Raw genomic sequence first — 23,271 nt, 5'->3', positions numbered from 1 at the left:
ATAGCCAATAAAGCGCAGTATAAAAATAAAAAAAATTAAACAGAATTTATCATAATTTGTACGCTCTAGAAATATTGAAAACATGTCCACTACTTTTGAGTTTTTTTATTTATTTCATTTCAGCAAGAAGCTTCTTTTCAACTGGTTGTAATGTGGGGTGAGGGACTTCACCTACTTACTATTTTAGAGTCACAGCAGGCCGGATTCATGTTACGCAAAATCTGAGTTGATTTCAAATGTATAACAGAGGCAAGCATCAAATTATGCAACAGTGTTCAAAGTGTAATCAATTACCTAAAAACAGGTCTTCACGGATGCATATCTTGCCCATTGGGCTTTGTGGGTGGTTTCTATCATGGAATTAGTTACGGATTTGACTATTTCATCCCGAGAGATGTCAATAAAAGTGAATTAGATTATAGGACTAAACAAATAATAGCTATGGTTTACATTCTAGTGTTACAAACGACTACTCTTAACAGTCCGACTGCACACAGACTGAACACTAAAGGCAGTTGTTTAGATGTACTGTATGAATGAATTATTTGGCCATCTGTTACATATTCTTCCTCCACAACAGAGAACATCACATGACATGATTTCACCAAAACAATTATGGTCTATGGGCAACAACTATATTTCACAAACACAGAAGAATAAAAGAGTTGAAGGTAAATTTCCTTTTATTTTACATATTAAATGTTTGCATTATTTTGAGTCATGCGTTACAAAATGCAAGGTGAAACAGGTGATGTCCTTGCATTAGAAAACAATTAATGTCAAATGACATCAAATGTAAAGAATAAAAAAGTTAACAGTTCTTACGCTGTCCTTTATGAAACTGGTCAAGTATAAAAAGGGACATTTAAGAATTAAGCATCTATTTGAGACAACATTAGGTCTACAGAAAATGCATTGTGACTTATTGCTACTTTTCCATTCATCTTTTGTTCTTTATACACAGTGTATCTTCAAACATCCATCACATGCTCTTGATCATTACGCAGCAGCACATGTGGACATGCTCTTTAGTAGGCTTCATACTAACACATGGACACAAAATATAGGGTTTATTACTGTAAGGCTCCAAAATAAATACATAAATAGCATAATTTAAAAGGCACATTATGAAACATTTTGTCAAAATGAAAGATTCACATTCAACAATGTTTCTTCCCTTATGCTGAGTTCACTTGAGGTGCAATTTAAGGAGAAGAAAAGACAGTGCTTTTACCAGCTTCAGCTGACATTTTGTCTGACAAACTATCATGAAAATATTTTTTTAAGGAAACTAGTTGACAGTGTCTAATCTATCTCACTCCAAACAATTATTTAAAAAAAGAGAACAATCTTAACAAAATGTTTACTTCTATATCAATGTCTGCATAGCTTTACCAAACAAAATGCTGGTCCAAAACTATGAAATACTGAAAACTGCATAATGACCCAACAAACTGTTTTTTGGTTTGTTTTCAAACACGTGGGGAAGAAACCTGATCATAAGACGTGAATGCACTTGGAAATTGGATACAAATTCCACTGCAACATATATACAAAATCCAGCAATGGTTGAGTGAGTCAACTTTAGTTAACATTAAATATTTTCCTGCTGAATAAATATTAAATATTCATACATGTTCAACAGTGACAAAATACTGATCTCACTTGAATAAAATATACAGTGATCCCTCACTTCTCTCCACATTGTTGCTGATTTTCTTCAGGCTCTTTGGTAGAAGGATTGCAAAGTTAAAATCTGGGTGTGACAACCATCATTCACCCCTTAGGATCTTCCCCCCCATAACTTTGTGACCTCCCTCTGCTTCCCTCCTTTACGGTCATTTTCATGGTTTTACTGCATGCGATCTGTCTGGAGCTGCTGAGGTTGGTACTGGCTGAAGGCGGCAGCAGCGGCGGCAGCTCCTGGGGTGGCAGCAGCGGCGAGTGGCTGCTGGACAGCGTATCCATACCCCGCTGCAGTCATGTAGCTCGTTGGTGCTGGTGAGGCTGCGTATGGATACTGCTCATATGCAGCAGCAGCGGCGGCAGCGGTGGCAGCAGCCGAGTACTGGGCATACGCTGCTCCAGTATAGTCAAGGTATGGGGAAGTTGCAGCAGCAGCTGTTGCTGTAGCAGCAGAAGGTTGTACATGAGACATCATCATGCTGGGTTGGACAAAGGCCTGAGGGTAGACGTAGTGTGCTGGGACTCTGTAGGACACAAAGACACACAGGGTAAAAACACAGCCAGTCATTCTTTCCTATGCTGAAATTCTGGAAAACTGAAAACCAAGCGCCTCAAAAACGTCAATCCAGTCCTCAGAACACAGCAAATCCATTCATTAACTGAAAAACCCTACCTAGAAATGAAAAAGTTAAGGAAGCAGCAAAAACCACAAAGAAACACAAGCGCAGCTTTTAATTAAAAAAAAAAAAAAACCTGAATCTGAAAGACGACGAGGCATTAAAAGAAGACACAGCCCAGCTCTGCACCCAATGTTCCACTGAAAACGGTATTTGACACAAATGCGAGCTTATCGCACAACACAACAACACATCAGGAAGAGAAGTGGACACTATTATGTCCACACCAACACCACACTTACAGGCATGCCCACACATGTTAATAGATCCTCCTGAAAATGGAATAAACTACAATGTAGCTGCTGAGTTAAATAATATAGTATGTATGTAACTACGTGGGTGGTTGGTTGTATTAGCTTCTGCCGAGGCCCTGTTTGAAAAATACATTTATTTTGTATTTCAAAAACTTGATTAGATGGAAGCTCTCCATTAGAAGAGCAATATTCCGTATATATAGACCAGGCAGGGTATTAATGGATGAATACAAGCTTGGGTATCTGGGTAAATATGGCCCCCACTTTAAAGTTGTGTTAAAGTCACCCTCTGTAAATATACAGAGGAGCAGGTGTGAAACAGTTATATCTGGCCATAGACAAGCTCCCCCTCCCCCGCTTCCAGACATACTCCCCCACACAAACATACACACGCCAACTTGACTGACAAGGGAGGCTGGAAGCATGCTATTTTTGCTCCCCTTGTCATCTCCAAAGGACAAGCTGATCTTCTCCTTCAGTAACACATGGCAGGGCACTCGTCAACTGTCATGGCCGCCTACGACGCTCTACTGTCTCAGTGACTTTCCTGAATATACCTCCATTATCAGACTGGAGGCGTCTTGGCGAATCAAAAAGTGGTGCTCTTGTGACAAAGTGGGACGCAAGAGCCACTGTTGTAAACATGAGCTCACCGTTTTGTGCTATAGCTGCATAATTATCACAGAAAATGTTACAATTCTTGTATTAAATGTGACAAATATAATAACAACATTTGTGGTTTTCAACTTGACAAGTCAGGAACCAACATGCTAGTTCACTTTATTTGTCATTTGACCTTATTATCAATCGTTCAAGAACTAAAAAAGGGCACAGCTGACTTAAGCGGAACATTTTTTGGTACTGCACGTCGAGTGCTAAATAAAGGTGCTTTGTAAATCACCAGGACACATGGGTAATCCCCAGCACATAACCGAAAGGCTTCATGGGCACATGGCTCGGCCCACCTGTTGTCCACAGCCGAGCGGCCCCGTCTGTGCCATACATTATTAACAGCGCTGCTGAGTGACTCCCATTTTCCATCTGAATTTGAGAGGCCGTGGAGATCACTGTAGCCAACAGCTGCTGCCGAATAGACCTACTAAGATCTCTGTCTCCACCCTATAGGGCAGTGAACATTTGAGTTTATTGAAACTAAATAATGAATTCATAATCACGTCAAAAGTTAGTTAAGATCTTAAAATTGCTGAAACAGAAATTGAGCCAGCTTTTATTTTAAGTTTCGACATTTTCAATTAAGTTACCGGTAGTTTAAATAACTTGAGCTATGCTAATAAAGTACCAAATGGGGGCAATTTAACTTATTCTTCCATTCTTTCCTTGTGGTGAAAACACAATGTGTGTGTTTAATGACAACCACTGAGCGAAATACAAGATAAAAAGTATGCTCAGTAGCATGTACCTGTAGATATAAATGACAAGTGAGAGCAATGGGTTAATGAAGAAAAAAACACAGCATAATGGGTAAGGAAACAGAAAAACTCCCACATGCAAGGCAGTGTTTGTTTTGTTGCGGGGGATGGATTTTGAAATTAACACTGTGAATGATCAACAACCCCCCTTTGACAACAAAACACGATCAATGTAATGTTAACAAGAAACTGGGAAAATAAAATAAACCACAGGCTAAAGCACAAATCAATTATTAAAAATGGAAAAGAAGCAACACCCCGTTGCAGATCTCCCTATCAATACACAAAGTCTGCACATAAACCTCCTGCACCCCCCCACCTTCCCCACTGCAAATAGAAATGAGCACACAGTTAAGCTGAACACCACGTCATACTGAAAACAAGGCACACACCAAATCTATTTACTATGAAAAACTGGGGGGAAAAAACAGAAGACTTCCATGCATCTAGTCACCATTTCAGTTCAGAGTATACAGGTAACACTTTAGCGCTCTGCCCAATGCAGACTCAGCTATTCCTCAAATCATCATGTCCCTTCATCAGCTATTTTAACCGTAACCGACCCTGTCAGATCAGAGAGAGATAGACAACATGAAGTCAAGTCCTGTATTGGCTGGGGACACATGTTTACTTCCTTCACCAAGCATAGGCGCATACATTCACAGTCACATGTCCTCAATAAGGATTCAATAGGTGGAGGCAATGCTGAATTACATTTTTTTACAACAATAAAAAACACTTTATATAAAATCATAAAAGACAAAAGCAGATTTCCTTACTTTCAGACGGACATATATTTGTGAAGGAAATGTAATTTCTGCATCTTAACATACCCGTAAGGCCTTTGGATGAATGCTGGATGGATCTGAGGCATGCCAAACGCAAATCCTACAATGAAAACACAGTGGTTATAGTTTCGTTTGAAGCAACTGACACTTTTATATTACAATGGAGATCATTTTCAATGATACTTTGCAAGATTGCTAATCATTTACAAGAGAAAATACTGTCTTTGTATGCCACCTTGATTATCTTGAAGTTGGGAATAAAAGCTGTGGTCCAGTCCCTCACCTGGCTGTATGACCCTGGGTTTAGCCCCCAGGTAGGCCAGGTTCACATTGGCTTTCCTGCCATCTATTATGGGGTTAGGGTCCTTGCAGGCTCGGTCAGCAGAGGCCCGGTCTGCCATGGTCACCTGGAGGAAACAGCACATTTTCAATTGACCTCATGGAGATTTCTTGGGGCACCTACAAATTCTAGATCTTTTTTTTTTTTTTTTTTTTTTAAAGGTCCATCTAGAGGAGTCTGCCCATATTTCACTGGGTGACTAAGGGTTCTGCAGTAAGAGCTACACGTCCTATTTCTAACTTGGCTGTCACACAAGGAGCACTACAATCTTCCAGCCTACAGGTGCCGACACTGGATCAATTGACCGTATCCCCGACTGTGCACGTGTGCAAGCAACTTAAAAAAAAAAAAAAAAAGGCAACTCATAACTATACTTACAAATCCATAACCTCTGGATTTCCCCGTCTGCCGATCGGTGATGACAACAGCCTCCTCGATGTCTCCAAACACCTCGAAATATTTCCTGAGACTTGTGTCCGTTGTGTGATAAGGAAGACCTCCCACAAAGATCTTGGTGAACGTGGTGTCTTTCTGTGCCGAGTGCATCATTTGGAGCTCTGTGTGAAAGCGATTTCCTGGAAGTAGTGAGGTCAGATAAAGTAAAGAGCAGCGTTCAGATCAGTGGAGGGAGAGAGCGAGAGAGTCTGCGGCGTGGACAGGCAGCCCCCCGGTGATGTGACTGCGGCTCTGAAGGAGGAGGACACCTGTTAGTTTGGTGCGGGAGGTTTCCCAGTTGTCAGCGTGTGACACAGATAGCAACTTAACTCCACCCAGATCCAGACCAGGCGGCCTACCGGCGCACAGCTGCTAAAACACTGGCCGGGACACTGACAGAAATGCGCAATTTGCCCAATAAAGTTTGGTAGAACAATATATTGGTTAAAGCAAGCTTGAGGAATACTTTTATGTTTTGAAACTAGATGGATCTGCTTTGTCCGGTATGTGCAGGCTACACTTTATTTTTCTTTTTTTTTAACATTCAGTGTAAAAGCATGTCATCCACAGGGTGGAAACTCCTGTAAGTTTCTCATCACTAGTAGGGCTAAATCCTGATTTTTACAAAACTCATAAAGGCTCCTCAGTGCAAGCCCCTGACTCCCTTTAAAAATATTAATTTGATCCTGTGCCTTTTGTACCCCAACACGAGGGCCTAAATGCTGTTTCAAAACCCCACACTGACAGAAATAAAACCCTGTTTGGGAATTCTGAATCCATATGTTTTGATCTGAAAGTGGTCAAATGTAGAAGTCTAAAAGTACTGGAATCAGTATTTTAAAATACTCATAATGTATTATTTTTGTAATTCTACAATATAAAGCTAGAAAATATACCAAGAACACAACCTCAGCGTCCTCAATAGTAACAAGTCTGAGCAGTACAGCAGTATCTGTAGCCTACATGTTGCTATGCCCACCCAAGCTGACACATGATGATTCATTTTTGTAATGTAGCACAAAGTTTGAAAGAAATACACCAGTTGACCCCATGGGGCACTATAATTAAGTTAACTCGAATGTGACATCTTGTGCACCACTGGCCCAATTATGAGGCAACTTGGAAGGACCATGCATTTAGTCATGGGTTTGATTGGCATTACTAATAATGGGTCAAGATTTGAAAGAATGCATCATGTTTAGGGGTCACCATATTTACATGTTTGTGTTGTTAACCTTTACATCAGACACAGACAGGACGATAAGTTCAAGGAGACATGAATCAGCCGGTGACAGGAGACATTTTTACCACACAACATGGGCACTATTGAGAATTGTGTTATGAAACACAATCTGTAATATAACCCTATTTAAGGTAGGATATGTTTGGCTACATATACAAAATAGTTGTTTTTTGAGAACTATCACACCAAACTTTGAAAGGACCTCAGAAAACAACTCTGATCATAAAACATGAGATTTGAGTAGATTTAAAAAAGAAAATGCATTTGAAATGACTATGAATGAACAGGTTTGTCAGTGGGACAGACAAAATTACTAAAATATGCAAACACGGTGAACTTGAATTAGAAAAATGAAGAGTCAACACAGTTTGCTGATTGTAAATGTTCTATTCTGGAACATTTTGTACCAAGTAAAACAGTTTGTGATACATTATAAATACAATTCTGTACATTATAATAGTGTAAATACTATGTTCAAATACATTTCTATTTACAACTCCTTATGAGGGAGAGCAGCTTTGTTCTCTTCTTTAAAATAAGGTCCTGGGTTTGTTTCAATTACAGCTCGGGTATATGACTAATCAGTTCCACAGTTCACCACTTCCATAAAAATAGAAGTTCATAGGACAGCACTTCTTCAAAACTAAACTACTTTTGCTCCTTCTTCTGTAACCTGATATCGTCAATCACCCATTCATCCAATCCTTCTTTTAATAAAATGCATTATTAAGTACCTTTAACATGTAGTGTTATATATCAGCGTACATATAAAATGCAGATGGACAGTCAATTAAACAGATAGTCTGTCAGTCAGCAAGCCTGGGTGGCATTTTGAATGCCTCCGGGCATCATAATATACATACACAGGTTTCAGGTCCATACAGTTAGTTTAAAACTCAGTGAACTTGTTATGGTGTTCATTGAGCAGTCTGGGGTTTATGTGCCTGCCTTTACAGAAACAGGGCTTTAAGGCATCAGTACATCCAGGCCTTGATCAAAGCTCAGCTGCTGTGTCCCCCTGATGAAAATGACGACACATGCTTTCTCAGTCACTTGTGTTAAAAACATCTCATCAGTCCAATATGGAAGACAGTCGGCGAACTCTCCAAGAATCCTTTCCAGTGCAAGCATTCAAACAGCAACAGTCTCAGGGATTATTTCCTCCACAGTGTTACAGTATTTCAACAGGATAATTTAACATGATACAACATGAAAGCAACTCAGGTTTAGCAGATTTATCCTCTGCTCAGGGTATGTGGCATTACTCCTAGAGATATGGCACTAAGCTTTACTTGGACACATAGATATATAGTGTTTAACTCCACATACACGCATTAGAAAAATAACATAATACTCATAACAGCAGATATGGAACCGTAGTTCTTTGGTTACCCCTGACTGATCATATTGATGTAAATATCAATGTTTATAAACAGTAGTACATTCTTAACTTTCATATCCCAGATAACTCCAACATGAGCCTCATGGAGGATGCTTTGTCTTACAAAAATATTATTTATAATGTTCAGAAACCAATGTAAGAAAATGTATTTGGGTAATATTTAAGTTCTCTATCAAAAATATCCCCTTATAGAAAACTCAGATATGTGCATAGTGAATTTTCAGTGAACAGTAATTAGGATATACCTTCATGAAATGCAGAGGTCAGATATGCAGGAAAGCAGACACGCCCACAGAATACGCAAGCATCTCCATCCCAAGGAGCGGAGCCACGCTGAAGTCAGTCTGCGGTTCACCCATAGGCACTGGATCTGAACAGCACCCTCGGGTCCCTGCCTTTCCTCAGAAAGCAGGTCCTTCTTTGGGTCCTATCTAATCAGAGTCTGGGGTTCTGTGTCCATGCAGGGCGATCCTCTGGTGAGACGGGATGGCTTCACAAATACACCGTGACCTGGGGGGCAGCGGAAATACACTCTGCCCTGGACAGTCCCATTGTGCTTACCTGTAGGAAGATCAATCATTTAGATATGTATAATAATTGTAAAACCTTTCAATTATGTCACATGTTGGACCTCTCATACAACAGGGAAAAATCTGCCTGAGCAATACTGGACTTTTCAGGGTGATACCTGTGAATTGGTTGCCCACAGTCATTTGGCCCCATTATGGGTTAAACTGGTCATACTGGTATTGATATCTATACGTGAGGTCTGATACTATTTTGGTTGCTATTGTTTTTTTCCCATGACAATTTAGATATTGGAGAATTGTGACACCATTTCTATATTACTTGCATGTCAAGCTAAAATTGTACCATGATATATATGTATGACAAATTGGGAGCAGTTAGACAACATTTTTAAAAGTGCTTACCCACTGCCATGTCAAGCTTCACACCAATCCAGATTCCCTTAGCAAACTCCACCCCTCCGACATAGTGGACTGTTCCTCTCCTCTTCCCCACCCACACCTGCTCGCCTGGTGCCATCCAGTCAGGAAGCTGAGCTACAGGGGTGCTTTCATCTCCACTGGAATCTCCGGAAGGCTCTGCGCTGCTGGGGTTTGGGCTGGGACAGGGACTCCCGTGGGGCAGGTCTCCCTGGGCCGGCTCCTCGATCGGAGGTTCTCCTCCTGCTCGCAGACTCGGGCCAGAGGATGGGGCTGTAGATAAAGGTGCGACTGGGGATGGTGCTGCTGTACATGGAGCTGTATCTATGTCAGGCACAGATGCTGGGGCTCTGGTTGAAGTGCAAACTACAGGTGTGTTAGGGCAAGACACGGCTACACAAACAGAGCCTGCATTATTTGGAAATGTGCATGTAGCAGTTGAATTGTCTTCAGCAACAGATGTGTTGGTAATACCAGAGACATCAGAGGAGTCTTGATTGCCAGAGTCGCATGTTTCTTTGTCAAAAACCCCCTGCACCCATCCACCTGTAAAATGTGGTAAATTACTATCTCCTATACTATCATCAGCCCCTTTAAAGTCAGTGAACTCCTGGCTGGCACCGATAACACAGTTGTTCGGCAGTAGGCATGTTTGCTGCTTGTCTCTGTGATTAGGGATACCGACAGGCGAGGAGGCAGGGTGGATGAGCACCTCCTGAACCCCGCCTGCTGAGAGGAAAGGCAGCTGGGTGTCACTCCCTGCAGAATCACTTCTGGTTTGTGTGCAGCCTCTTCCAGCAGGGCAGCCGAGGGGGTCGTGGGGGTCTCTGGAGGTGCAGCTGAGGTGGTCCGAGCTCTCACTGGCACTGAAATGCATGTCAGACAGTGTAGCGTTGGAGGCGCTGTGTGAAAAGTAGCCACTGGTGCAACTGCTGGCCGTGGGGCTTCGAGGCACCTCTTTCTCTCCACATCGGCTTCCCTTGAAGTCAGGCCGGGAGGATAAAAGCCCCTCGTGGTTCTCCAGACTGGCGTTGTAGATCTCGAAGTTTGCAAAGTCCTCTGGGATGTAAGGCTGAGGGGACTGGTCGAGATTCAGAGTCATGTCCACATGCGCCTCCTCGTCCTCAGAGTCCTGCTGATCAAAACAACAGCAGCAGGACAAAAGATAGATCCCACCAGACATGATGTCAGACATAGCCTGTATGGGGCATTAGCATACATAAACACTCTTTTTGAAGTAAAGGGGGAGAATGAAAAATGATGAAAAATGTGATAATGGAACATGGACATAGTGTATGAATAATGTGGCACATTTTCCTTTTTTTTTTTTTACTTAACTCAAAGGTGTTTGCTACTGTACCATTGTACTCATGTGTGGGTTTACACTTTATACGGGACTTTGTTCCCACTTTTTAAACACTGCAGAAACCACTTCCACAAATTATACAACATAAACACACTGGTCTCAAGGCATTGGTGCCGTTTGGGTTTAGAGAGGTATATATCATGTGAGGGATGTACAAAGTATAGGCGCTCCGAAGTAACAGCGTAAATATTAAAACAATGATATGCTATTTAGTACGCAAAAACAGCATGTGAGATATTGTTTTGCATACTATTTGTGGTGAAGTATCGCACTTACAGCAGTGTATGGCAGTGTGTGGCAGAGCTGTCTGCTGGTGGGAGTGGTGGAGGTGGAGGTGGAAGGCTTGCAGTGGCCCTCGCTGCCTGCCCTGGGCCGGCGCCAAGGGCAGGGAGGGGGGAGCAGTGCAGGGCTGTCCACACATGAGCGCATGCTCTGTGGATGGGTCAGAACAACACTTCACACACACACACACACACACGCACAGCATGCATGGAGCTGGGCAGGCTAGTTACACAGTTAGTGCCATGCAGTTTGATATTTCACAAAAAACAGTGCTTGAAGTGTCCTAAGTGTGAGCAACTGTACTTTTTACTGGGCCACAACTTCTTGTGATATATATTTGCAGGCTCTTGACCCTTGTTGTTCCATATCTACACACAAGTATAGCCCGTAGCAAACATCTAAGCTCTTGCTACATTTTGATATCAAATAGAAGATCATTTTTATCCAGACTGCAGCTATTTATGTTCAACTGCAGTCATACAATATAACCATTTGCTACTAGCTCTAGCTACCAAAGCTAGCTACTAGCTCCTGCTAGCAAAGAGACCCCTGCCTCTCAACACATGGACTGATTTGTAAAGTACCTGCGCCTCTTTAAGTCCACTTCAAGCACGGATGAAAAACATATGTAAGGTTAGTTTAAATGGTTGAAACAGCCACAAACTATCAGAATCCAATTATCACAAACAAAGTCCGACTTGAGACATAGCTTTGTCTAATTTAGCATTGTGGCTCTCCCCAGTTGAAGTCATGCTCCTGTGAGTCGGGCTCTTTCATTTCAATTCAGTGACATAAATACAGTGGATGTTTTGTTATTTTGGCCAGTCACACAAGAGCAAAGCCATTTTCACAATAACCTCATTGGGCAGCTTTGGGCAATTAGTAATTGTTGTCAATGTCAATAAGTTTATTATGTTGTGGAAATGTAACTTGATTTGATAAGTGACATGCAAAAATGTAAAAAAAAGAATGAGGTTTGACAAAACAAGAATATCTAACAACTCGGCAAAAACAAAGACATAAATTACTCCCCTCTTGAAAAAGAGTGACTTCATCCTCCTTACCTCTTGTCCCAGCAGTGGCCGGGCCTCCAGGACTTTCTTCACCTTATTCTCTTCTTTAACAGGCAGCAGGGACTTGAGGAACTTAGGCGGCTGAGGGGAGAGGACTTTGAACGGGCTGGAGTTGAAAAACGTAGGGCTCTCTGGAACCAAACCTGTGGAGCAACATCCAGAGGGAACTCAGTTATATTGTAGCAACACAGAAAGATGTTGAGAAATAATGCAGCTGCTGTACATTTGCTGTTTCTGTAGTTTACCTGGATTTTCCTTGCCTTTGATGGGTGTGGTACAAAGCGAGCCCTCTGGGGGATTGCAGTTGGTGCTGTCAACTTGATCACAGTAGCCCTAGACAATAATACACAGGTTCAATTGGGAGGTTTTGTGAAGTAAAAAGGCGCAAGAGGGCGATCGTGGATCAGTGGTCGTCCGTCAATCAAAGGATCGGCGGTTCGATCCCCTATTTCGTGTCATTGTGGCCTAAGGCAAGACATTTAACTCTGATTTTCCCCCGTAAGCTGTGAATGTTGTATGAATGGCTAGATAGTCCTGATGGGCAGGTGTACCTTGCATGGTAGCTCCTCCCATCAGTGTATGAATGGGTGTGAATGGGTGAATGATGACAAGTAGTAAAGCACTTTGAGTGGTCGGAAGACTAGAAAAGCACCATACATTACCATTTACCATTTAAAAGTAAATTTGCAACTAAAAGACTTAACCCTTTAAGCCCACACCTTAACCCTAACCCCTAATTCTATTTATTGTTTGAGTTGTGTTTAGAGGTTGTACATCGGGATTATATATTATTGTAGCCCTGATTTTTATGTTTAATTTGATACCTAACATGTTAGTTTTTTTTGGGGGGGAGGGAATTATACCATGATTTTTTTCTTGATTTTTCCTGATATAAAAGGCCTTGTGTGATTTTTACGACAAGCAGCATTTAGCTGCGATGTATTTTGACAAGACTATTGCAGCCAATACTAGTACATTGTAATTCAACATTGAAGTTTTGTGATAAACATGTTGTTAAGGCACACCTGACTTACCTTGCAGTCTTCATCCTCACAACCAGTCAGGTCCGTTTTACTACATGAAGACTGAAGAGCAAGAGACATCATGTTAACAACATCCTATTATTCAATAACAGTTATTTCCATATGGTCCTTTGGGCAGTGCAGTGAGTAATGTATTCATTACATGCTGTACATTTGGCGTGCTGATACTCCTTCTTAGGTGTCGTCCCTTGGTAGTGAGCGTTTCCTTCACTGTGACAGCCTTTAGGAAAAAAAACAACACAGGTGCATCTTTACATGTGAAACCAATCAGATTGTCTGTGTCTCAGTATGTCAGTGGGCTACTGTGTAAAATACCTGTCGTAGCCTCTCCAGACTAAGGATGTTCTCCACTTCCAGAACTCCCCGTGTGTACTTCTCTATGTAAGTTTCTCCATCGTGAGTCTCCTCGCTGTCTGCCCGAGCAGCCATGAGGGCCAAGGTTTCCCTTTCCTCTGGCTCCTCTGAGGCCTGGGAAGGAAAGAGAAGAAACTTACAAAGGGCTGTAGACAATACACACCAAACTGGTTATTTGTCACACGTTCTGAAAGCAGCAATTGTTAGATACAGAGGTAGTATGAACAAATTGTACCTTTGGTATGTTGGAAACAATCTCATAAGTCACACTACAGGAATAAAGCAGGTTCTTTAAGGACATTCTTCTCTTGAGACTCTGAGTGAAACTCTGTTGGAAACAAAACTACGTCAAACATCAAAACACAATCCATTGCTGCAAACAACCACCTCTGCTGTGGACTGACCCCCTCGGATTAAATCTGACCCCTCCTTTATAGACCTGTTTGTTGTAGATGTTGACAGCGATCCTCTTGCGGAGCACCAGCTCCATGGAGGCCGGGTGGCTGAGCTGCACAGTGGCTTTGATGATCAGATAAATGCGTTCGTTAGGAGACGTGATGCGGTTGAGGTGCACAGAATCGTGGATGGACGAGTCCCAGGAACACACTGCCGACACCTGGTGAATTTGGAATAGTTTTGTTATGTTACTGTAGCTCCACATGTGTGGGCAGAGAGAGAATCTGTGCAAATCGGCTGGGACTGAATATACAAAAACATGAATTACAGTCTTGTAGCTGGGCTGTAGCTTTGGGTTTGCAGCAGTTGGCTAATGAGTAGAAAACAAGCTATCTCATGACACTTAAGCACATGTTTCCCAGAGTTCCCTTTTTGGCCACAGGAAGGCAGTAAAATCAAACACATCGCTTACCTCCTCATCACTGTGCCTGATGATGGGCAGATAGAAGAACTGGCTCCCATGCTCTTTGGGCAGTATAGAGTTGAGGCCTGCAGCATGTGGGCCGGTCAGCTGCTCATTTACTGTCAGATTATCCGCTGGTGGCATGAAAGACAGTAAGTTTTTGTTTAGGCCTGAAAGGAGACCATGAAATATTAGTTGATATTATAAAGGATGTGGCTGCTTTACCATTTAAATCGAGGAAGAGTACAGGGACGTGAGCTTCCACTCCTGCAGGTGGGGTCCTATAAGGGGTTGAATATGATTAACTGTGAAAAAAGTGCTGCAAATGAAGTGAGTCTGACACATGCATGGCGGTGTGTTGGTGTTTTACCAGTCTGCAGGAGCTCCAGGGATGCCACTGCCAGGTGCAGGTACCAGCACTGCGTTTCTCTCTTCAGTCAGACCCACCCACTGCTCCACTAGTCGAGCCTCACGCTCAATATCCTCCTCTGACTTCTCTAATTTCAGAAATGTGGAGAAAGGTTTCATCACAACAAAATCACAAAAACAAACAGCAGTCATGCTTCAGGTCCGACAGCAAGTGGTAGCTGTAACACAGGACCTAGGACTCACCTTGTCTGTTGATGATTTTCTTGATTTGTTCATCAAGGTACTCCCGACGTTTGATCAGTGCCTCCGACCAGCGCTCACGGACAGAGTTGAGATCTTCCTCCTGCAAACAGGCAGAGACTAAGAGCTGGCTCGGTAAGGCAAAGGATGTGCTCCAGGGCTCAGTGTTGTATTAACAGGGCAAGGTGACGGTGCACAGGGCTGATCTGTCTGAGGTAGTATCGTAACTGCTCCTTAATACACCCTCTAGCCAAGCCAAGTGAAAGCTAATTTAAGCTAATTTAAGTTCCAAAGTCCCATGGTGCATTCTTTTCGTGAAAAAGGTTTATAGTCAAATTATATAAATACACACACACACACACACACACACACACACACACACACACACACACACACACACACACACACACACACACACACACACATAACACCTCCTTTTAACCCCTTTGCAACTCACACACATGCATTCACGCGTACAGTCTTGCATGCACACATCAAAATGTCCTCACATGCAGCCACCGCCACCCCAAAGTCCTACCTGGAAGTACAGCAGATCACTGTCCACAGTAACCAACAGACCTCAAAGCCGGCCTTATTACACTTGTACTGATGCTAGCACACATCCACCATGCAAAGTACTGTAAACCATGCAGTCATGCAATGCCCATGTAATTCAGTGAGGCTTATTATTCCTGCAGCTCTTCAGTAGTGAGGGGCAAACAGCAGCATTAGTGTGCAGCAACCTGAGGGGGAAGGCAAGGGTGAGAGCGGGACAGGATCCCTGGCAGACAGACTGCTGGCTGGGAGCTCAGCCATGGGTGGAACTGGGTTTTGCATAGTGGGTTGCCAAAGAATGGTTGGTTGGTGAGATTGATAATTACAGCATCAGAAATCGCTCACATGTGCAGCTGCTTTTTAATAAAGCACTAATTTAGTCGGCACAGCCCTCTGCCTCCTGCCTCACATGCCCTCAGCAACAGGCCTAGTCGCAAACACATGATGAATTTGGTTTCCTTCATGCTGCAGAGTGAGCTACAGGGGGAACAGCAGCAGGAGGAGACTGAAAAGGTACCTGATAACTATCCATATCGTCTTCCTCCTCTCTCTGGCAGGAGAGAATACACTCAGTCAAATGTGGGGAACCAGAAAAAGGCCCTGACATGACAGCTCATCGCTTACCATGCACTGCTCATGTAACTTTCTACAATTTCAGTAATGTGAAAGAACAATTTACCTTCATGTTTATATGCTTTTGACGAATGAATGTCTTTAGAAAGCTATTACAAACCTCAGGATGTACTCTCTTAATGATTCTGAATGTGGCAAATTAAAAAAGGAATGTATCAAATTGTCGCGTCCATTCTACATCAGGGCACATCAGTGCATGTTAACAGAACAAACAGGGCACTAATGAGTTTGTGCATTCCTTGGCCTTCTTTAGACTCACTGCCAGCAACCCAGATGAACCACTCATGGCACGAAACCAGAGATGGACTAATTTGGCTAAATCAGCATAATATTGTATATCACTGGCCTGGCACAAGCACACTGTTCCCAAAATGCAGAATCAAATTACATACAAATCATCATCCTATTATTTTTAATACAATAGGTTTATAGTCTAAGTTGCATGTGAGTATATGAACAAATGTGTATGTGTGTTTTACACACCTGGTAGCTGTCGAGTGGTCTCTGTAGTTTGGTGGAGCGAGCAGACACACAGCCGATAGAGACAGACATCAAAGCCTCCACCAGCAGAGGCAGAGTACCTGAGTTCTGGACCGGCTTCACACACACCTGCAGCCTCCTGGAGTGACCCTGCTTGTACAAATCCCCATAATTCAACATCAGAATAGTGCGGCCAGCGCTGCACTCTCAAGTTACAACATGTACACGAATGTTTATAATGACATAATTAGCCATGCTCCTTTTGAAGCTACAGTTGGTAACTTCATTGAAAATGACTTTTTCTCATATGTGCTCAAACTGTCACTATATCCTGTCAGTGCTACATGAGGCAGATACTCTGACAATATCATCCTTTGCCTCCTTTTAGTGGCATTTGCTAGATTTCACCGCGCCAAAAGAAAAACAACCAATTAGAGCCGAGGAGTCTCCAACGCAGCTGTCAATCACTGCTTGTGAATTCCAATTAAACTGTCAAACCAGAAGGAGGCAGAGAAGCCTGATTTTTTCACAGATAATCTGTCCCATGTATGACTTTCATGATGTATATATTAGTTTTTCTCTGACCTGTCGGAGTTGGAAGACACCTCCTGTGCTGATGTCTTTCCCAGGCTGCAGCTCCACAGACGAGTACTCTCCCTGTTCATTCAGCTCCTGGATGGAGATCACCAGCTCGATCCTGCGAGACACCTCACTCCACCTAGAACCAGCAATAGCCACATAGTTAGGTGTGAAATGTCAGCGTGTGTGTATAAAAGTCAGTGTGACATGTGATACATGTACCTGTCGCGGAGCGTCTGGGTCTTGGCCTCCAGTGCATCTAACTCCCAGAGTGACTGTCCGTTCCCGGCACAGCGGTGACCCCACACTTCTATGGCCAATGCTCCATCTGATATAAACTCCAAAAACTCATCCGCCACATGCACAATGTAGTCCTGCACAAAGACGAGAGGTTTGTACTGGAGTTAATTTGAATTAGAATTTAATTTCCAATGCTCCAGGGTAAATGATCCCTTTCATGTACCTTGCAGTGATCAAACTGGACAGTAAACTGAGCATCTGGGCTCCGAGGGGAAGGTATGTCCGGGCTGACCATGGGAGGAGCCACAGTGGGCTCGCCGTGCTCCCAGAAGGTGTACTGACAGAAGACAAAGTTGGACAGGTTGAGTGGCAAGCCTGTGGCCTCCCTGATCCGCACCTGCAGCAAAGAAACAAGTTTGTCTTAGAAAAATGTCTCCCAGTTAAATGCCTGAGCAAACAAAAATAAGTTCAACAATCCCCAAGGAATTTAAAAATTCCTATCTTTACCCTGCAGGTCAGCCTCTTGGCTATGTGAACGATCTCCCCGTTGGTGTCCATCACCTCATAGCAGCTACTCTCACTGGAGTTCTCTGACGAGTCGTCTCCCCCAGACAGGCGCTCTGGGACGACTCCACTGACTCGCATCAGCTCAATGTGCAACCTGCCTGCCACCTGTACACACAGAGCAAGGAGACATCATGTATTGTAGACTCATATATACCCCGTTACGAATCCCCAAAGGCAGGGCGGGTCGATATGGGAAAAATTTAATAACACAATATCTTTTACCAAATACCTCAATATCAATATTTCCGCGATATCGTAGGATGACCATTGGTGCTTTCACAAAAATATTTACACAATGGGATTTTTAATCAATATTATTGTGGATGTATTACAGAAAATAACATCACTTTATTGTAATGCAGCTTTTAAAACCAAGAAAAGACACTCATATATGCCAGATCTAAGACGATAGCTAGTCTCATATCATAAAATCAATATATTGCCCAGCTCTACCTAAATGTCTACATTTTAAATGTATGTGCATCATCATTTCATTTGGACCTGATGTAACACAAATATAAGAAAGCGGCACCATGACTTATTTATCTGTGCATTAATCCGTTCATGTTTCCTTACCTCTCCTTGTTGGCTGATGATGGGGACTGCATATTGCAGTTTCACATCATGGAAAAGACACTCCAGAAAAATGTTGGCCACTCCTATCAGGTTGTGGTTCTCTTGTGCCTCATAGAATGGATCACAGTGCTTACTGTTTGCTTTGTTGTACTGAAAAAATACAGAACAACACCTGAATAATCCAGTTTTGTTTTCACTTTTATACTTATCTCTTCCTGTTTTCTGATCCTCTGTTTCTTACCATCTCCTCTGTGCCTTCCTTCCAGTCCCTGTAGTGGTCCCTCATATCCACCAGTTTATTTTCCAGCCTCTCAATGGTCCACACCTGGGTCCCCTTTCCTTTTCTCCGCACCTGAATTGCCGGCTCGCTCACTATTGCTCCACGCTATATAAACACAGGTTGACAGATTAAAACACTCAGTTACACCGTGACATAATACAATCTGTACCGAGGTGAGGTGAGGTGTGATTGCAGGGGGTTCAGAGGTCTGACCTTGCGGTTGGCGCTGAGGTTGGCTGCAGGAATCTGAAGGGTGACCTGATAGTCAGTCAGTTTGTTCATCTCCTCTCCCAAAAAGTTGGCTTCTCGCACCAACGTGTTGGCTTTCACGACCTGCTCCCTGAGTCGAGAAAGACTCTGTCGAAAAAGCTCATCCCTGAGACAAACACACACACACACACACACACACACACACACACACACACACACACACACACACACACACACACACACACACACACACACACACACAGCAGAACACAGAGATCATTCATTCATGAAGATGACAACCTGCCACCTGTTATGTACCCTGAGTGTGGACTTAAAGAGGCACAACATCCTTATTTACAGGAACCGCTAGTGTAAAACAGACACAGAGTTGAGAAGGAAGTTACTGATTGACAGAAGTAGGACTTGAAACAAGATGTCAAAAAAAAAAAAATCAGTAGTATACATCCGAGAACCAGTCATGTTGTAGTTTACATGTCTGTTCAAAATGCCACTTCATCGTTTGATCTAACTTAAGTTGTGTGAGGTCGCAGTGACCTTTAACCCTCAAATCATAATCAGTTCAAGTGGCCCAAGTGGACGTTTGTGCCAAATTTGGAAGAAGACATTCCTTCAAGGCATTCCTGAGACGAGAATGGACCGAAAACAAAATGCCTGCGGCCACGGCGGTCAACGGCGAGGATAACGTCTCAAGCTAACTAGCTATCAACCAAACAAGTATCAGCTCTCTGCTTAGGGTCGAGAACACAAACACATTCCACTGACCGATCCTCCGTCCACAGGCGCAGCTTGCTGTGTGGCGTGTGCGTTGGGAAGGCGAGGCGCTCGCTGCTGCTGCGGTGGTGTTGCGGCATTTTCTCAGGAGTCAGCTGTTGCCGTAGCGACTCCAGCTCTCGTTCATACATCACTCTCTGCTCCTCCAGAGCCGTACGCTTCTCCTCCAGGTACTGCTTCTCCAGCACCTGGACCACATTCTGCATGGGGTCTAGAACATGAGACACGACACGTTTCACCATCCAATACACAAGTCCGGATTATAACTAACAGGATCAGCGCTGGTCAAAGCCTCTTCAGTAAAGGAACAGGACAAAAAACAACCACCACCGCTGGAATAAAGTTATTACATTATTGTTATATTGTTTTAATAATATTTTTCCACAAGAAGCTAAGGTCTTCATAGTACATTATTATTGTGATGGGTGTTGTCGCCTACCGGTATTTAAAAAATACCCCACTAAAATAATTGCTTGAACAACCATTTAGTCAATAAATTGGAGATTGACAACAACAAAAAAGACAAGAACTTAGCTGTTTCCATTATTTTGATTCTTCATTTTAGTCTTTTATCGAGCACAAATGCCAAGTATTTGGTGACTCCCTTCTCTGGATTGTAAAGGTTTGCTGTTCCTATCTGGATCATATTATTGTAGATCAAGCAATTTGAAGATGTGAACTTGGGCTCAACACAATTATAATGTCCAATTATCACCCTTTTCTGACATATTTTCTTATACATTATTGTGTAATCAAAAAAACTAATCAAAAGATGAACTGTTATGATTATAACCATTATATAACCAGTATTTTGAGCCAGATCCACCCAGGTTGCAACAATCAGCTGACAAATCGGTCAGCTGATTGTTGCTCTAGTGTTAAATACAACACTAGAGCCGATCTTTTTTTAATTAAAAATAAACAGAGCAGACTGAGGGCCTTTCTAAAAGATGTTATTTGGTCAGAGCATGCAACAAGCTGAAACCTAAGTGGAATACATACTGTACACAGCTGTGACCTAAAAGCCTTAAAGATCATGCAGATTGCAAAAACTGATTATCCTAATCATACCATTGTTCCCCAGAGTCTTCATTATGACCTCCATCTGAGCAAACTCATAGCTGTAGTCCTGCTCAGAAGACGCCTCGCTGGCGGTCTCCACATCTGCCTCCACAAAGCTCTCTCTGGGGGACACTCTGTCCAGCTCCTTTAAACGGTCCCGCCGCTTTCGTGCTGGCAGGTTAATCCTTCAGAGCAACAGGACTTCCAGTCAGTGACATTTTCATTCCGTGACTCTTCATACATATACATGTGGCCATGTCACGTTTTATACCTGAAGAAGTGATTGTTGCCCCATAAGATACGATCTCCATGCCACAGGTGCACCAAAGAATCAATCATTGATCCGTTCACACAGGTCCTGTAGAAAAAAAGAGTAATTCAATTCTGATAATGAAGATGTCAGATGGCATTAAAATCCGAATCTTTAAACAGGGAAAACTAATTGAGAAGGAACAATCCTTTTATAGTGGGAGGGAGACATGGCTCTGATATCAAAGCGAGGAGCTCAGATCATAGATTCCTGTACAGTGAGGTCATGTGAAACACTGAGGTCCAGTCATCCATGAAGAAGAGAGACACACAGAGATAGATAGAGAGTGTTGGAGCTGTATAGCAGCTCACCTGGCATTCCCTATGGGCATCAGGGTGACATCACCATCTGGGCAGAGCTCCAGGACGCAGTGCTCCGGCTGGATACCGATCCCAAAGAGCTGGATGTCCTGTGACGTGTCTGCGCCCACACGCGTGTGCTCCTACACACAGGTGGAGGACAGATTGAGAAAAGTACAATGACAGATCTGAAAATAATTGTTCCAACTCTCAGATCATAACCTACAAAATGTTGTTTACTGAACCAATTTGCTCAAGAGTTTGGTCATTTGCAGAAAAAAGAAGGGGAAAAAAGCCTCAAATTCAACAACAAAACCAACGAAAAATCCAGCCGAAGTGAAACAAACTTGTGTCTCTCTCATGTTGTTAAACAAACATCCCCGTTTCTAGAGGATGTCCTACCCTGCTGCACACTAACCCATTTCACATTCCCGTAGTCATTCCACACTGATATGCCAGAATAGCCTGCAGAACCCAGACAAAGGCCTGTTGTTCTGTCCGCTGCACAGGCTGCTTTCTCACATGCCTCTGCTCTTACAGGTCCAAGTAGCTGGTTGGTTGTTCCCCTTCGGTGCTTTGCAAAGACCAGACATGCTCTTACTGGACTCATCTGGATCACTGCGTCATATGTGCTGTGTTTCAGGGCCTCAGTCTATGGTAAATATTACCACGGTAATGGGCCGGTAGTGTAAACTATATGCTGTAACATCGGGGAGTGCATAAGCAAGTGAATAACCAGCTTTTTGGCAGCGACTAATCCCGAAAATGGCCTCTGTACAAACTTCAGCCATTACGAGGTGTTTTGGATTTGCAACCTTTCCAGCCACTATAAACAGAAAACCTCCGGCGTTTGCCATGAACAACTTTGCGACACGTCACAAAGTTCTTCCAAACTCCTCATGGCCTTCAACCATATAATTCTCTACACACATATACGCAGCTTCTTTTAGAGCTCCTTAGGTTGAAACATAAGGGGAACAGATGCAGGTTCAGACGTTAATAGAACCATTTAAATTAAATGCAGACTGGTAAGTATAAACTGGGAAATTCCTCACAAATGCATTGAACGGTTCATGTTATTTTTCCTCCCACAAATAAGTATAAATACATAAATGCTAATGTAAAACTTCAAAGGCAGCAGGGTGACGAGTATCAGATAGTATTAACTAGTAGTTATCTAGCCAGTATTGTATCATCACATTGTAAAAACTGTATTACCTTCAGATAGTAGACCAGCAGCTCATTTAGGGCAGGATCAGCATTGAGATTAACCAGGAAACACTTGTCTTCACCCACTTTAATCCCTGATGTTTCCAGAGAGATGCCCATGCTCTCCAGCTGCTTCTGGCGTTCCTGTAAATATGGATAATAACAGTGTTACCGTACGTATAAATAGGAATTAGAACGGAGGTTTTGGAGTCTGTTTATGGTGGTTGTGCATACAGTGGCAATCTCCTCTGTCTTTCTTAGTTTCTCCTCCCAGGTGACAGTCATCTCCTGAATGAGTTTCTCAGACTCGTGCAGTTTCTCCTTCAGCTCAGGAGCCTTCAATGACTGATGGGAAATATGGAAAAATTTATGACAAGATTGGCATGAATTAATTCATATAAATTGTGAGTCTCTTTGGCCTCTTACCTCAGCCTGAGAGAGTTGAACTTTGAGCTTCACCACCTCTTCCCGGAGCTCTCTTATGATGCGAGCGTTGGGATCTTCGTTCACCACGGCATGGTTGACGATCCTCTTGGCTCGGTCTGCATAGCGTAGCGTGGAAAGAGTCTCCTCGTAGTTATCAGCTGCTGGACTCACTGTGGCTAGCATGGCTGTCTTGCTGTTGCCGCCAAGGTTGTCCTGAAGAAAAGAAAACATGTCGCAAGGAAGCACAGCTGATACATGTTTCTTT

At 42.9% G+C, this 23,271-nt stretch overlaps 2 protein-coding genes across 4 annotated transcripts in view; both read right to left on the bottom strand.

Annotated features, from left to right (window-relative positions):
- Positions 1 to 670: 670 nt before the first annotated feature.
- On the bottom strand, positions 671 to 8,630 carry rbm24b (RNA binding motif protein 24b). Of its 3 annotated transcripts, none has more exons than XM_079227569.1 (5): positions 8,501 to 8,630; positions 5,554 to 5,750; positions 5,071 to 5,242; positions 4,881 to 4,935; positions 671 to 2,210 (listed from the first exon to the last, which is right to left on the bottom strand). In XM_079227569.1, the coding sequence occupies exons 2-5, from the start codon at positions 5,722 to 5,724 to the stop codon at positions 1,853 to 1,855; spliced, it is 756 nt and encodes a 251-aa protein (XP_079083695.1). In that variant the 5' UTR covers positions 5,725 to 5,750; positions 8,501 to 8,630; the 3' UTR covers positions 671 to 1,852. The 3 variants fall into 3 exon arrangements, with proteins under 3 accessions (XP_079083695.1, XP_079083696.1, XP_079083697.1); XM_079227570.1 differs by having other exon boundaries at positions 5,119 to 5,242; XM_079227571.1 differs by lacking the exons at positions 5,554 to 5,750; positions 8,501 to 8,630 and having other exon boundaries at positions 5,071 to 5,297.
- A 41-nt stretch (positions 8,631 to 8,671) lies between these two features.
- The window catches only part of kif13a (kinesin family member 13A), a 33,936-nt gene continuing 19,336 nt past the window's right edge, over positions 8,672 to 23,271 (bottom strand). The window contains exons 11-40 of the mRNA XM_079227568.1: positions 23,007 to 23,219; positions 22,815 to 22,925; positions 22,590 to 22,724; positions 21,384 to 21,514; positions 21,034 to 21,120; positions 20,772 to 20,947; positions 19,692 to 19,911; positions 18,912 to 19,074; positions 18,660 to 18,803; positions 18,419 to 18,565; positions 17,783 to 17,947; positions 17,499 to 17,672; positions 17,258 to 17,409; positions 17,042 to 17,174; positions 16,460 to 16,606; positions 15,861 to 15,893; positions 14,792 to 14,891; positions 14,550 to 14,676; positions 14,405 to 14,460; positions 14,189 to 14,313; positions 13,760 to 13,936; positions 13,556 to 13,648; positions 13,282 to 13,434; positions 13,109 to 13,186; positions 12,958 to 13,008; positions 12,169 to 12,256; positions 11,915 to 12,066; positions 10,845 to 11,000; positions 9,188 to 10,337; positions 8,672 to 8,816 (exon numbers count right to left, since the gene is read on the bottom strand). Coding sequence (XP_079083694.1) covers positions 8,683 to 8,816; positions 9,188 to 10,337; positions 10,845 to 11,000; positions 11,915 to 12,066; positions 12,169 to 12,256; positions 12,958 to 13,008; positions 13,109 to 13,186; positions 13,282 to 13,434; positions 13,556 to 13,648; positions 13,760 to 13,936; positions 14,189 to 14,313; positions 14,405 to 14,460; positions 14,550 to 14,676; positions 14,792 to 14,891; positions 15,861 to 15,893; positions 16,460 to 16,606; positions 17,042 to 17,174; positions 17,258 to 17,409; positions 17,499 to 17,672; positions 17,783 to 17,947; positions 18,419 to 18,565; positions 18,660 to 18,803; positions 18,912 to 19,074; positions 19,692 to 19,911; positions 20,772 to 20,947; positions 21,034 to 21,120; positions 21,384 to 21,514; positions 22,590 to 22,724; positions 22,815 to 22,925; positions 23,007 to 23,219 — 4,971 coding nt within the window. The 3' untranslated portion in view covers positions 8,672 to 8,682. The remainder of the gene's footprint in view (positions 8,817 to 9,187; positions 10,338 to 10,844; positions 11,001 to 11,914; positions 12,067 to 12,168; positions 12,257 to 12,957; positions 13,009 to 13,108; positions 13,187 to 13,281; positions 13,435 to 13,555; positions 13,649 to 13,759; positions 13,937 to 14,188; positions 14,314 to 14,404; positions 14,461 to 14,549; positions 14,677 to 14,791; positions 14,892 to 15,860; positions 15,894 to 16,459; positions 16,607 to 17,041; positions 17,175 to 17,257; positions 17,410 to 17,498; positions 17,673 to 17,782; positions 17,948 to 18,418; positions 18,566 to 18,659; positions 18,804 to 18,911; positions 19,075 to 19,691; positions 19,912 to 20,771; positions 20,948 to 21,033; positions 21,121 to 21,383; positions 21,515 to 22,589; positions 22,725 to 22,814; positions 22,926 to 23,006; positions 23,220 to 23,271) is intronic.

Source organism: Taurulus bubalis (assembly GCF_910589615.1).
Source record: "Taurulus bubalis genome assembly, chromosome: 12".
Classification (NCBI taxonomy): domain Eukaryota; kingdom Metazoa; phylum Chordata; class Actinopteri; order Perciformes; family Cottidae; genus Taurulus; species Taurulus bubalis.
This window is presented reverse-complemented; position numbering and strand designations above follow the sequence as displayed.

Bases quoted from the DNA above. Each gene is read 5' to 3' on its own strand.
- rbm24b (XM_079227569.1), bottom strand. From the start codon at position 5,724: ATGATGCACTCGGCACAGAAAGACACCACGTTCACCAAGATCTTTGTG. The intron at 4,936-5,070 runs GTGGCATACAAA...TTTTCATTGTAG, and splicing joins CCAACTTCAAGATAATCAAG to GATTTGCGTTTGGCATGCCT. The intron at 2,211-4,880 runs GTATGTTAAGAT...TGTGTCCTACAG, and splicing joins TTCATCCAAAGGCCTTACGG to AGTCCCAGCACACTACGTCT.